Below are 14,331 nucleotides of genomic sequence, written 5' to 3'. Positions count from 1 at the left end.
CCATTAACAACCACAGGAGATGTTTATTTACAGGGAGCTAGTCTTTGTTTTAAAAATTATGGAGTACCCAAAACCCCCACTTTTAGGTAGTGGGTTAAGGGCATAGTAGGGATGGGAGGAGGGAGTCGGTTCTGATCAGGCACCAGTGCCCATCTCTCAAGGATCTTCCCTTCATTCTGTGCATCTGGTAAGACTGGCTGTTGAGAAATCTGTTAAAGGGGGGCAAACTCTTGTAATCTAGTAAGTGGTTCACAACTGCTAGTTACAAAGAGTGAGTTCAAGAGTTTCTCCTTTTTTGTACTTCTCTGGTCTTTTCTACCTAAGCAGCTCCACCAAGGATATTGAATATGAGAAAGATGGGAGCTAAAGCTGCCTTTAGCCCACCTCTTTATTCAACCCTGGACCATGAAAGCAAAGCAGATGTTGAACAGCTGCTTGAACTGGGTATGTTAATGTAGACTCTGAAGAGGCCCTGGTCCCAGGTCTCTGTGGTACCTACCTTTTGTCACCTCTTGAGTTGCGTTGATCTTGGTTTGTCTCAGCTCATCCTGGTAATTTTGATTTGTATCCCAGTAGTGCTTATGAACTGTAGGTCTCTTTCAGTAACTTTGACTGTAAGTAGAAGATTTTCCAGCATGTGGTGGAATTCTTTATCCTTTGGTGAGCAGCTGCAAAAGATAATCTGCCTTGGGACATGTGTGCATTGGGGGGTTATGATTTTGCTTTTAGTTTGAACATATCTTGAGATCTAATTATGGTATCTGGTTATGTGATTGTTAGGCAGGTGAAGGTCTGGAGCAGTTTCTTTAATAGTGTTCTAACTAGATAGACTCTTCTGGCTTCTAGTTTTAGTGTTTTCCTGACTAGTGATTCCTCCATCTATTCTTGTATGGCGTTGCCTTTATCTTAACTGGCTTGCTTTAGTCTCTTAGAAGGATGCTGTCTTGTTTCTCAGTTGCTCTGGTAGCTTTACTCCATATGATCTTGTTTTGATTACATTTGGTCCGAACCTGTGTTTCATTCAGCATACTAGATCAGGTCTTGATAAGGCTTGTACACTAGTGATCATCAAGGATGTCTTTCTTTGCTGGTAAGCACCCACTCTGCTCAGTGTTCCTTTCTTGTCAACTCCCACAAACGTACTTGCTCTAGTGTGGCTCAGGCACCGTCAGTGTTTGCCAGTCCATCTTTGTGGAACTAGAGTGAGAACATACCTGTGACCAACCTGACTGTATTTGTTGTCCTGTTTTCTAATCCCATCTCTCTTTCTCTGTCTGCAGGTTGTCTGGCATTCCAGTGAAGGAAAGGGTGAAAGTATCTCAGAACTGGAGGCACGGACGCTGCCGGAGAGAGACGGGCCTGAAATGGAAATGCGAGCAAGTGACTTCTTTCTCCTCTTCTCTGTTCTGTGTCAGCTGCCATGTGGCCTTGGGTTTGCACCTGTGTCATGAAACAAGATGTTTCCTGCTCTTTGTAATGCGTAGGGTCATACAAGTGATGTCACTGGCCTGTTTTGGGTGTTGCTGGCTAGTTGGATGTGGGGTAACTGGAGTTGCAGACTTGCCGTAGTGATTCACCCTGAGAGTCAAGACTTTGTTTCTTAGTAAGAGCTTGAATTTGTCATTGTTCTGATCTGTACAGTTCTCATCAGATTTAGCAATCTTTACTACAGACCCAAACTGTTACATTCCTATCTATTGCTGTATACTGTGATCAGTTTTCTACCTTGCTCTCACAATGGCCATACCTGGGTCCCAGATGTGGACTTGTGTGCCCTCAAAATGTTTGGTTTGTCTTCCATGCCTTATGCTGGGCCCTGATTTGGATGTGCAAACCTAAAATACTAGGTGCCATTCTTCTACCTTATGCTTCTCTCTTTCATTAAAAAATTTATATATATTTAACATTGATGAGAGGAGACAGTTGTTAAATTCCTGCTTGCAAAGGTGTGCTCAGTTTTCAAAGCAAACCACAAGGTAGGTCTCTTGTCTGAACAGCACATCTGAATTTTCAGTCTTCACATTATCTGATGGAAAAATGAGAAAGACTATGGTTTGTTAGCTGCTGAAAAACAGGGGCCTGCTACTGAGCTTTCATACCTTTTTGTGCTGTGTAGATTGAAGTGGTGGATAATGTGCCACTGCTTGTCTAAAGTCCTGGGAACAGCTGTAATGAGCAAGGTGATTTTTGGTGCAGGTTGTATACCTGCCTTTGAAGTGCTTGCAACCATCTGTGAAGACAGGCTCTATGGATGGTAGAGATCATTACTAAACCAGCTTCCCAGGTGAAAAGGCAAGGACTGATTTAATGAGGCCACCATCCAAATGTCATCCTCTAATTTTTCATTTGTCGCGCTTTAAATTTGTTACTTCTCCTTATGAAAAAGCCATAGAAAAAGGTAAAAAGCTAAACTAGCAGGAAGAGAGCCACAGAAACTGGCTGTAGTCTAGGTAAGCTGGATATGCACTTGGTTTTAGAGGACTGCGTAGGAGTGGAGGAAGGAAAGGGAAATCAAAACCCTCCTAAAACCAAAGCTACTGCTCCAAAGATGCCTCTTCTTTTTTCCATGCATATGACCAAGTCCCAGATGGCCATTATAACCTATGCTCAACTGCTGCCTGTGTGACTAAAAGCCTGTTAGCAGAGATGAATGCAGGCAAGCAGGAGCCTTCTATCTAATAAGCAGTCTTGTCCTCTTGCTTGTTTCTAGTTCCTCATTGTGCTGTTACGAGATGTGGCTCTGCGTAGTAGCTCTCCTGACACAGAAAATCATGACCTTGGAGGATGAATGATCTATTAAAAAATCAAAGAGGGAGACAGGTTTTTAAAAAACCATGCTTTCAAAGCAGTTTGTTCCTGAATAGTTTGAAAACAAAATAGCAGCTCTATGGTTTTGCTCGGCGTTTGCATGAGTATCGATGTACTTGACAGTGACTGCAGAGCAGAGATGATTCCACGTGTCCATGACACAGAGCACAGACGCTCCTGTCTCTTTGTATCTGGCCTTGCCATATCCAGAAAGCATATTTGCTGATTCTCTGGTGGCTGCACAAAAGCAACATGTTGAGAACAGGTTTTGCTGCCTAAGTATGCATTGGAGCCTCTTCTGTTTTCTGTATTTCATTTTTCTTTCAAGACTAAATAAACTTCTTGTCAGGACAGACTTCACACAGACATTGCTTGAGTGTCTCCTTCTCTTCTTGGTCTTCCATGAAGTGAAGCATAGTTTCTACTTGTAACTTCAGTCTTCAAAATACCTTGGAACCACTCCACTGCTGTTGGCCTAGAACATGTTTGTAGGAATTGCCACGGTCCCATAGATACCAAGGGGTAGAAAGGGTGTAAAATGCTCTTCTGAAAGATGAGAACAGAAATCAAGAGGTTGCTCTGCAATTGCTTTTTGGCTCAGCAGCAGAAGAGGTGTGAGTGTAGAAAAATGCCTCCTCTACATGATGAGCACAAAATTCTTGGGTAGCTTCAGGCTTGCCTATCGATGTACAGAGACTGCAGCTCCTGTCAATAAAAAGACCTTTGTTATTTGATATGACCGGCTCACCTGCTCAAATGCATGTGAAATGGTGTCAGCTTTGTGGTCTCAGATGAGCATCAGCAAATAACATGCCAGATCAGCCCTGATTTTACACCAAGAACTTTGTATTGAAGACTGTGTTGGAAGTACTGGTTGTTGCTCACACGTGCCTGATAGTCTAGTTTCTTCAGAAGTGCAAGGCTCATGAAGAGGCACCAGGGAAGCTTAAGTATTTCTTATCTAAACTCACTAGACTTTTGGCCATCTTCTCTTTCAGATATTCCATGCTTGCATTTCCTCAGCTCTTGGTCAGAAAAATGCCAGCAATGTGATCTGCTCTTTGTGTTGCTGGAGAAGCTTCACTTAGCTGTGCTGCTGTGTTCAGCTTTGCTTTTGCATGTGCCCAGCACAGCAGCTCCAATGTCACGGTTTTCCTCAGTGGGTGTTTGCTTTTGTTGATATGTTTACATATGTAATGTATCTGAGATTTTTTTTGCCTTGCTTTCTTCTCACACTCCTGTGCCCCCCCCCAACCTGCTGTCTGTTTGCAGTTTGCTGCCCTGGATGGAGCTGGATGGAGAGTATCTCTACCTGTCTCAAGCAGAGAACATCCACGCCTACCGGCTCTGTCCAGACGGTGCAGGTCTGCAGCGTCACCCTCAGGCTATCTTCTCTGGCCACCAGGAGGATGTATGTCGCTTTGTTCTTGTCAACTCCCACATCGTCAGTGGAGGGGGGTAAGTTGGGTGAATGAAAGAGGCAAGGAGTGTGGCAATGAAGTTGGAAAGGTTTTGTGCAACTCCAGCCCAGAGCAGAGGCAGCTATCTTGCTGTATGGTGTCCTCATACTTGGATGTGTTCAGCTGCTGAAAAAAGCTTCTGTTACAGCAGTGGAGGAGCTGAATCTTATGCTGTTAGTCTTATAAAGTATGTTTTGCTCTTTTGAACTTGTGTAGATGTCCACAGGATGGTTGAATCAGGATTGACTGATCAGGCAGTCCTGACTGATGTTGCAGCTTTAATTTGTTTCACTGTTAGAGTCAGGGTAGCTAGACTTTGTTCTAATATTCAGAACTGCTGGTTAACTTGGACTACAGTGGTGCGCAGAGCTTTCTAGAGACAAGTGTATGTCCTGATATAATTGTGGAGAGGAGGAAAACTGCCAAGCATTCCAGCACCCCACACACTTCTCCAATTAACTTAGTGTTTGAATGGCCTTTTTCAATTGCAGCAGCTGACAGAACTTATAAAGCAACTTACAAAGTTTCTGCTATTAATATGCACAACACTTCAGTATAGAATCAGGAGACGCAAGCATGGCTGCTTGCCCTGGATATCTTGAAACTCTCCCCTGTGGACTGTAGACCAAAATTCAGGTGAAAATGAAAGCATACATTTAAATTTTCAATAACCATATTGGCTGAAAAAAAGTCTAAGTGCCTTTGTAGCTAATTCAAAGCACAATATCCTTTATGGCTGCTTTGAAATGAATGAAAAGTTGAAGCTTGGGCATGGGTGAGAATGATCACTCACTTGGTCCCTTACACAGCCATTCAGCATCCAGCCAGGAGTCTGGCAAGCTCAAAGATGTAGGAGGAGGAATGGATGCTCTGGTAGTTTCTGCAGCTTAAAGTGAAGGGTGCAAAGATAGCTAGCAGAGAAGGCTTTGACTGGCCAGATGTCAGGTTGCAAGAGAATGGGGCATGTGTGAGGAGTGGAGGGTTAATAGTGCTGCATGAATTTCAGCTCCCATGAGAGATCAGTCCTCCTTTTTTTTGTGGCACTCCTAAGCATGAATGAAGGGTCCATGTCCAATGAAGTTGCACCTGATAGAGACTCTCTGTCTGGGGATTTGTTTTTCAGAGATGGAAGTATTGTCCTTCACAAGATTCATGGCTCCTATAGCGTCAAGTTCTCTGCACATGAACAGGAGGTGAGCTGTGTGGATTTCCAAGGTGGCCTCATTGTCAGCGGCTCCCGGGATAGAACAGCGAAGGTGAGCGGTGATGTTCCAGCAGGTGCTGCTGCAGAGGTGACCTCAGACATCTTGTACCATGAATGCTGGAGTGTCAGCAGAACTGTTAGGAGCCCTGTCTTGTATGTGTGCAGGAGGAGCACTGGCTGTCTTAGTGTAGGCTCATGTCTCTGAAAAGAAACTTGCTGTGCCAGGCAGTACCTTATGGCATCAGCTGCTGCATTAAACCAGGAAGTGCAGAAGGCAGCTTCTGATCTAACACTGTAGTCAAGATCCATTCCAGTTTGAAATTTGATGTATCTCAAGCGTGTCCTTGTTTTGTGATGCAGGGTTGCTTCACTTGCTCTCTTTTGTCTATATGATCCCTTTAAGGGACAGCAGATCTTTTCCAAATGTGTGGGGTTGTGGTTTGGTTTGGTTATTTGTGGGTTTTGGTATGGTGGTTTTTTGGTTGTTTTGGTTGTTGATTATGAATCCTGTTAGCTCCCATTTTTCTCTTCCATCTGGCATTGCTGAATCCTGTCACATAATTTTTGATTATCTGTTCTTGAAGTAGGACCTTGCTGGTTTTTAAATTATTTTTTAGAAAATGCTGTAGTCCCTCTGGATCTGGTTGGCAGTGCTGCATTCCTAAATGGACTTAGAAAGTTGTTCTCCTGAACTGTAACTGGCCCTGTTTTAGTACTTGAGGAAACTCCGTGTAGGTGTTTAACCATTGTCCCGTTAGCATGATGCAGTACCTGTAGCATCTTCACAACCACTGCTCTTGGTCCCAAGTGCATGTTATAGAGTGTTACTGGAGATAAGAGGCAAAACTGCCATTTCTGTTTTGCAAGAGGGCGAATTTCAAGGTTTTATAGGAGAAGTGTGGTAATGTGTAAACATCTAATGGGCTGCTGAGCCACACACATTACACTATCTGTTCTCATTGATTCCTCTGTGTAGGTGTACTCCTGCATAAAATCACTCCCAGTAGAGCAGTGTTCAGATGCAAAGGGCACTGCTGGGGATGCTGCTTGCCTCCTGGGAGACAAGGCCTTGATGCTGCTTTGTCTCACATTTTAGCAAGGCTACTCCTCTCTGTTCTGTGGAGCCTCTTTGCTGGGAGAGTGCCTTCTTGCTGCTTCCTTGGCAGCCTGAGGACAGACCTCCCTGACCTTGAGAATAAATTCCTGAACGCCAGAGGGGAATTTAAGGCTGTTTTTCTTGGAGATAGTGGGAGATCTTACCCACCCAGTGCTCCCCACAGTATAGGCTCTAGGGATGTTCACCTCTTATTTTTTATCATCTCTTTTGTAGGCTGCTGTGTTTGCCTGAATGAGACTCTTGGAGGATGGAAGGGAATCCCTACCAGCCTTTTAGAGGGGCTCTAAGTGTCTAAGCTATTGAGGGCTCTGCTGAGTGTTGATTAGGACTAAGCCCTGAAGAGCTGCTAATGTACATTCTTGTGTGATAGGCAGCAGATAGTGTTCTCTGAGCAATATTTTTAACCTGTAGGAGATAGGGATGCCTTAAAAGAGTTAAGCTTTTCTGCTGCTTCTGCTGACACTAGGTGCTAAATTCCCCACTGACAAGAATAGCCTGCAATCTTGGGCATTATCAACAAACAAACAAATAGGGCACTCCCATCTTTGAAATCTTGAAGTGAAACGTTGGGGGTGGGTTACAGAGAACTGAGGGGCTAAAATACCGTTGGCCAAGAATGAAGGCAAGGTGGAGAAAATGAAGGCCACAAGTAGAGGCCCCAACAAGAATCTGGTGGGCTAGAAACAAAGGTGGGGAGGTGGTGAGCTGCTGGAAAGGGAGGTGCATTTATGCACTGGTGAGAGAGGGAAGAGATTCTCTCAGGTTGTCAGTGAGCAAGGAGGGGCCTATTTGAAAATAGCCTGGGGTGCACTTAAGAAATTTGGCTGAAAGGGAATGGGTTTATAAAAAGCATTTTACAGGATAGCAAATGATTAATTTTATAGATCTGAATGGAAAAAAATCGGGAAAATCTCCCTGCAGTGCTCAAGAGAACAGCAGTGATTTGAACAAACACAGTTTCTTGTTTATTTAACTACAGAAGACAGATTTCTGTGGGTGCTGCCCTGGAGATCATGTGGTGACGGGGTGCTCTCTCTGTTACCAGTGTGAGGGAAGGTCATCCTCATCAGCTGAATCTTTGTGTAACTTTTAAGTGCCTTTTTTTTTTCCTGCCAGTGATTGAAGGTTCTTCTCTTTTAAAATAAATAATGGGAATTCAGGGAGAGGATCTTGGCAAAGGTGAGCATGGTAGTCTGTCTGGGCAGCTCTTCCAGCACAGCAATAGCAGTGTGCATCCTACCTTCTGCACCTTCTGGGTGATGTGGGGTAACAATCATCTCTCTCCTTAGGTTTGGTCCCTGTCCGCCGACAGAGTTGGGCAGTGTCTACATACAGTGCAGACAGAGGATCGAGTGTGGTCCATTGCTATCAGCCCATTATTAAGGTAATGGAGATCACTTTCTTCCCAATTTCCAACAGACAGAAGTAAAGGATTTGGATAGATTATGTCTGCAGATCCCTCCAAGGCACCAGCATGACACTGGGATTTGATTTGGGTGGAGGCTGGTAAGGTGCTCTAGCCTGCAGCAGGAGCTCAGGGAAGACCATGTGGCCATTGTTCCTTGTAACAGTGATCTACTCATAAAGAAGCTGTAAAAATGGACCTAGGTTCCTGTTGCTGTCTCAGGTTGGACCTGTTCGTTCTCACTTGCAGAGCAAACTCTCTGGCTTGCTAATTATAAGTGATGAGCTGGATCCTCTTGAGGTTTTCTGTACTGAAAAGATGCCAACTTGTATTCTCATTCTCTGGCAGAAGAGATGCCAAGCAAAAAGGTCACTGCTTAGGATCTGTATGCAGTGATTAGAGCTTGATTTTCTTTGAGCATGCTGAACTGGGAAAGGTGTAAGTTGATTTCAGTGATGAGGTTTTTCCAGCCTTTATTGCCTGTAGCCCTGAACATAATGTTACTACAACTTCAGCATAAGAGGCAAGGGCAGTATCTACAGCAGAATCTTATGGGGTGGTTTTTTGATGTGCTTTTGTTTCTGAGGAAGTAGAGATCTGAGAAACTTAAAACTCTTGCTGTTAAAATCTTACACTCACTAGCAACAGTCTGCCTCTTGGTTCACTGCTGGTCTGCTGCATGCAGAAGAGGTTTTTCCTCAAGGAATAGCTGCTTGTTGCTGCTCATGTGATGTCTGCAACTAGTGAATTTTAGGCCTATGCAAAACTAAAGTACTTCTCACAACTACTGTCCTCATTAGATTCCTGAGCTTGTTTTGCAGGCAGCAGAAACTTAGTCATATGGAGCTAATGGCTTTATCAGGCAAATGACCCTCAAGGCCTGCTATGATTTTGTCATTCCCTCATCCCATTGCTCAGAGTGTTTGAAACAGGGTTTTTGAAGAAGGCATGTTCCTTAATGCTGCTGCAAGATGTTAGATAGAAGCCCTTTGCTGTCTTCTGTGGTGCAAGGGCCCCTATTTTAGCAGATAGGCTCTGGCTCTAGCACCATGGCTGGTTAGAGCTCAGTGGCATGCTGCTTCCTACTCCTAAGTGATGACCTACTGAGATGGCCTCTTGTCAGGACAGCGTTCTTCTCCCTGATATGCACGCTTGTGCACACTCTCTGTCACAATATTTACCCACAGTCTTCCCACCCCCCCTTTCTTCCCTGCAGGATGATAAATGGGAGGCAGTAGAAGAGCTTCCCCACCACCAAGTGGGCTTAAATTGTGCACTTGCATTATTTTTATGAGGCTGTGGACTCTACCGGCCTCCCCCACTGGCCTGCTGTACTGTGCCCCCCTTTACCCCTCCATATTTTGGGGAGGGGGGGTGTGGAAAATTAGAGCCAATTAGCCACGTCATTAATTCTTCAATTTGACGGCTGATATAGCAGGGCCTGAAACACACTGCTGACCTCCTATAATGGGAACCCTGCTCCTTAACATATTGACGACGGGAGAAGTTAATTAAAATTCCACAGAGGGAAGGTGTCGGCTAACCTATAAACCTGTCGCTTCTCAGAACAAATCACAGCTATCCTAGAAGAGGGAGAGGATCAGAGCAGGAGGGCATGCGGTGGGGGAGGGCCAGGGCAAGGAGCAGGGGGCAGGGGAGATGAATTTTTCACTAATAGGTTTTTATTGCTTGCTGTCTAATGAGGGCGAGTATCAAAAAAGGTAATATCTGGTTTCTGGCAAGGTCTGTTTCGGGGAGCTCTGTGGTTTCTGTTTTACTTGCAGGAGCCCATATTTCACCCATGTGCATTCCCTATGCTCCTTATACACTTGTGTGAAACTTTTCCTCCCTTGCAGTCCCCATCCTTCTTTCCAGAGCTTGGATACACAACCTCAGTGAGGCTGAACGTGGCCTATAACCTCCACTTCCTCCTAAACATTTGACTTGCCCTATTGACTCTCCCATCTCGCTTGTGCTCCTCCATAAGACTGGATAGTTCTGGCGTAGAACTGCTGTAGAATTTGGCTCCATCCACCTAAATATTTTTGCCCATCGTTGCTGGGGACCCACTGGCTGTCTCTACTATGGACACATAGAGCTTGGCAACAGCTCAAAGCAATTGTATTTGGTGGGGTAGGAGCATGGAGGGCTGTTCTACTTCTAACCATTCAAAAGCACTTTGGAGAGGCTGCGGTTTCCTGACATGGAGATTTTCCAGAAGTAAGACTCTCTAGAGTAGTCAGAGTTGTATGCTTACTGAACCTCAGCTGTTAATGGGCAAATCTGAAACTTTTCATTTTGCTTTTCAGTGAAATCTCCCTCTGTGTGAAGCTTCTTTAGAAAGTCCCATGTGCTCCTGGCCCACAGCTGAGTTTTCTGCTGTGGTCCAGCTCTGCTGAACTGCTTCTCTAATGGACAGTGCCTGTACACCCCAGTTAAACTTCAGAGACTTGGGCTCTTAACCTGCAGCTCCCCTGTCTTCAAGTGTCTTTCTTGGGTGTTGTACTTTGATGTGTCCACAGTTTCCCTGTGTCCCTACATAGATCCTCCTGCAGATGTGCTGAGCTGGGCAGGAGACTTCCTTGCTCTTCATGTAGTCATGTCAGGCTGGATGTTTGGAGGACCTGCAGACAGAATGGTCCCTGCAAGGGAAATTAAGTAGGGTAAAACCAGTAGCAAAAGTACTGGATCTTTTCTTACTGTGCAGAGAACTGTGCTTAGTATAACCTTTTCAGCCTTGAAAGTGCCTTCACATCCACTTGTTATTGAAGCTTTATTGCTCTGGAGATCCTTAACAGTACCCTGCAGGATAGTGGGGATGGAGGGGGAGTTGTTTCTTCTGGCTTTTCATCAGGTCTTCTGCTTAGATGTGCTAGTTGATGTATTTGTAACAGTAGGCCCCACATGGCCTGTCATGTCAGAGACTAGATAAGAGTCTAAGAGAAACCTTAAAATGGGGTGTCTCAGCTTGCTCCAGCAATGTTTTAACTAGTCTCCAAAGCTGCACTTCTCCATGGATTGGTAAAACACTGCACTTAGAGAGGCTGTGTACCCTCAACCATGTTTCTTTGCTGCTTGTAATCCTCTTCCTCCCAAGTTCATTTGCCTTTTGAACTCCACATCTTGCAGATGTTAGTTTCATTTACTGGTGCTTACTGCAGTGACTTACGTGTGCTCAGGGACCAAGGCAAGCCTGAGTGCAGTGGACCAGTTCAAATGTGCAAAGTGAGACAAAGCCAGGGGTTTCTAGTGGAAGGTGGCACCACCTTCATGCTTTGTAATTCCCTGAGGTGGCAGGTAACTTGACTGCATAGGCTTCTCTTCCACTGGGAGCAGTCAAAATGATTCATTTTGAGGGCTTCTCATGAATGGTTATCTGGAAACTTATGTGCAAGTGAAACATTCTCATCTTCAGATTACATTAGAGCAAAACAACCCACTTGAGCCAGAGCAACTTTGCAGTGGTTTTAACTGTACAATTGAAACCCTAATGTGCAGCAGTTAAAGCATTTGATAATGCTCCCCCCACCCCTCATTTCTTGCTCCACTTCTATCAGCAGATATCCCCTACTGCATGTCAAGATGAGCTGTTGGCTGTAGTAGTGCTCTGTTGTGACCTGCTGTGTTTGCAGAGCTAACCTCTCCCAGTCTGCTAGGACTTGGGACAAATAACTGGGTTTTATTCTGGTTTGTGCATTGCCAGCAAAAGAGCAGGCAGCAATAGCTCTGCTGTCCTGGGGGATCTCCACAGAGTCTGGTTGGTTTGAATAATTGAGAGGGTCTCTGACCTGCATCTGTTTCTTAAGCAGGGGCAGGAAGAACCTGCTCAACTGTGCGATCCCAGGGCGGACTTGCAGAGTTAGTGGTGGTGTTAACTACCATCTCTTACTGACCTCAGAGAGTGATCTGGATGTGGATTTCTAGATATATGCAATAGTCATAACTGACTTGGTGCTCTTTCACCCCAAAGCTGAAGAGCAGGAAATGAGTATCAGTTTCTCCCCTCTGGAGCTAGAATGACACCTGTGTCTTATCCATGTGCCCTGATTGTTCCCTTGATGTTGGGAGGAAGAAGAATTTGTTTTACCTTCTTTAATTGCGTGATAATGACTCTATTTGGCCTTCTTCACATGGTTGAACACATGAACACGTCCCTTTTCCTTCTCCTCTAGAAACAAATGTGTATACAAATCAAGTTGCAAAACTGCAGCTTCCCATTGTTTGCTTTCTTTCCTGTACCCTCTAAAGCTCACACAACTGGTGACACAGTTCCTTTTTGTCACTTTTGGCCAATACTCTAATGTGTATATTTTCTGTGACTGTGTGAATTGGCTCACTGGTGGTTGTGGGCAGGTGAGCAGGTTTTGGGAGGCAATAGCTAACCAAGTTGGAACCCAGAGACATCTGTTTCTAATCTTGTGGAGCTGTGTTGCATATTGAATTTTCTTTTTCTTTTCTAATTTTTCTCCCCCTGAAGTTTTTTTCTTATCCTTCCTCTTGCTTGAGGGTAGATTCTGCCTCAGAAAGCTTGGGGGAAGTATCTTTCTTGTGCTGTTTAGTTTGCACAGGATAATCCATGTCTGTTTAATTGATGTGACAGAAGAAATTCAGTTGAGGGGGCTGGCAGCCTTACGGTTTGAGGTTTCTATTTCCAGTTTGTGATCATTTTCTTCTTTGCTTTTTAAATTTGTGGAGGGAGAAGGCAACTTCACCAGACCTTGGCTGCTGTTTACCTTTGCTTGACTGTGCAGCGTGCCTTTGTTTTTCCACCTTTGATCAGTGTCCTGCCAACAGATAATTTAGCAATTGCATCCCAGGGTGGAAGTGTGGAGTTAATGTTAAAATTAGTTGGGTTCTTTTTTTTTTCCCCCTTTCCTAACTTCTTTGGCTGATGGAGCAGAGAAGGGGAGAGGGGAGGTGAAAGGGGCCATAAATTCTAGACCTGATGATTCTGCTTCTTGTAGAGAAATGAAAGCCTCTGATGTCTCTTCAGCACTTTCATTAACATTTAAATTAAGGGTTTGTTTTTCAGGCTGCTTGTGTAGCAGCTTGACACACGGAGGCTGTTCTCTCTTTTTCTTCCTTTTTAGCTTGCAAATTGGTGTACAATAGTAATCACTGGCATTTTATTTTTTTCTGATCTCTCAGGAGGGCAGCGACCTGACAAGCAGTACTAGAGGTTCAAAGAGAATCAGAAACAGAGTGCAGAGGTAGATGGGTAGGAGGATGCCAGGTTTCACTCCTGCAATTAGAGCGGTGTCTGTTCCCTCCCCCGAGTTTCAAAGGGCTGCTTTTGGGCGTGGGAGGGGCAGAGAGGGACAGAGGGGGATGGACCTTTCTTGCATGGTGAGAGCCCCAGGTGCAGATGCCTCTAACCAGACTCAGGATGTAAACCCATGCCCTGAGGTGGTACGTGGAGCTGTAGTGTCCTAAGATAGCAGCCTAACCCCTCTAAAGTTGATTCACTCTGAGGACAGCAGGACCCTGGTCTGCTGTCAAATCGGCATTTGAAAGGAGGGCAATAGTGGAGGATGCTGCCCTGAAGTAAGAAACTGATCTCTCTTTTCTGTGCTGCAGTGCTGAAGTCACGTCTGCTCTGAGCATTGCACCTTACTCTAAGGGTAGAGGAGATAGCTGGTTTGAAGTGACTGTTTGGATCTTGGTTTACAATAATCTAAACCAGGCTATGCTGTGCTGTAGCTAAATAATTTCTGGTATAGGGAGCTGGCTGGTTTAGCGTCAAGAAGGAAAAGCTTCAACAGTTATGTAAGAGCAAAGGAACAAGGGCATGGTGCTGACTTGCAGTGGAGAAGCAGTATAGTAGGATTTGTGTAAACACATGACTCTGTCCCAAAGTTCTTTTGGAGTCTTCCACTTGCCATCTCCCACTCAGCTGATCATCACTGGTAAGCTGCACTTCTGAGAGGAGCAGGAAAACTTGGAAAAGCACTGAAGTGCTGTCTTTCATGAGCTGAATGTATATAAAAGGCAGAGAAAAATGAGCCAACACAGGAGCAAAGTGTTTAGCATAATGAAATCCACAGCTTGGTTGCTGTGACTGTCAACACTGTTTGTACCTTCACTCCACCACTACCCCGTATTTCCTTGGCTTTTACTAAGAGCTTGATCCAGATGGGATATGAAGGATGCCAACAGGATGTGAGCAGCAATCTGGCAGTAGGATTGGGAAGAGTATTCTCTGTATAGTGGTAGGATACCACTTGAAGTTTCTGCTTCTTCAAGATTGGTCTTGCGTGTGCTAGTGATAGCTGGCCGATATATGCTGATAAAGCCTCCTATATATGTTGATAAATGTTTATGTTTTGTGAGTTTTGAT

General features: G+C 44.7%; 1 protein-coding gene across 1 annotated transcript in view; it reads left to right on the top strand.

Annotated features, from left to right (window-relative positions):
- The window catches only part of FBXW4 (F-box and WD repeat domain containing 4), a 66,986-nt gene that overhangs the window by 11,903 nt on the left and 40,752 nt on the right, over positions 1–14,331 (top strand). Inside the window, exons 2-5 of the mRNA XM_068139499.1 lie at positions 1,281–1,376; positions 4,081–4,266; positions 5,392–5,524; positions 7,879–7,973. Of these exons, the coding sequence (XP_067995600.1) occupies positions 1,281–1,376; positions 4,081–4,266; positions 5,392–5,524; positions 7,879–7,973 (510 nt within the window). The remainder of the gene's footprint in view (positions 1–1,280; positions 1,377–4,080; positions 4,267–5,391; positions 5,525–7,878; positions 7,974–14,331) is intronic.

The sequence above is a fragment of the Melanerpes formicivorus genome, unplaced genomic scaffold (assembly GCF_026170545.1).
Source record: "Melanerpes formicivorus ecotype bairdi unplaced genomic scaffold, bMelFor1.0.p_v2 SCAF_6, whole genome shotgun sequence".
Lineage (NCBI taxonomy): Eukaryota > Metazoa > Chordata > Aves > Piciformes > Picidae > Melanerpes > Melanerpes formicivorus.
The sequence above is the reverse complement of the archived record's forward strand: the minus strand, read 5'-3'. Positions and strand labels throughout refer to the sequence as shown.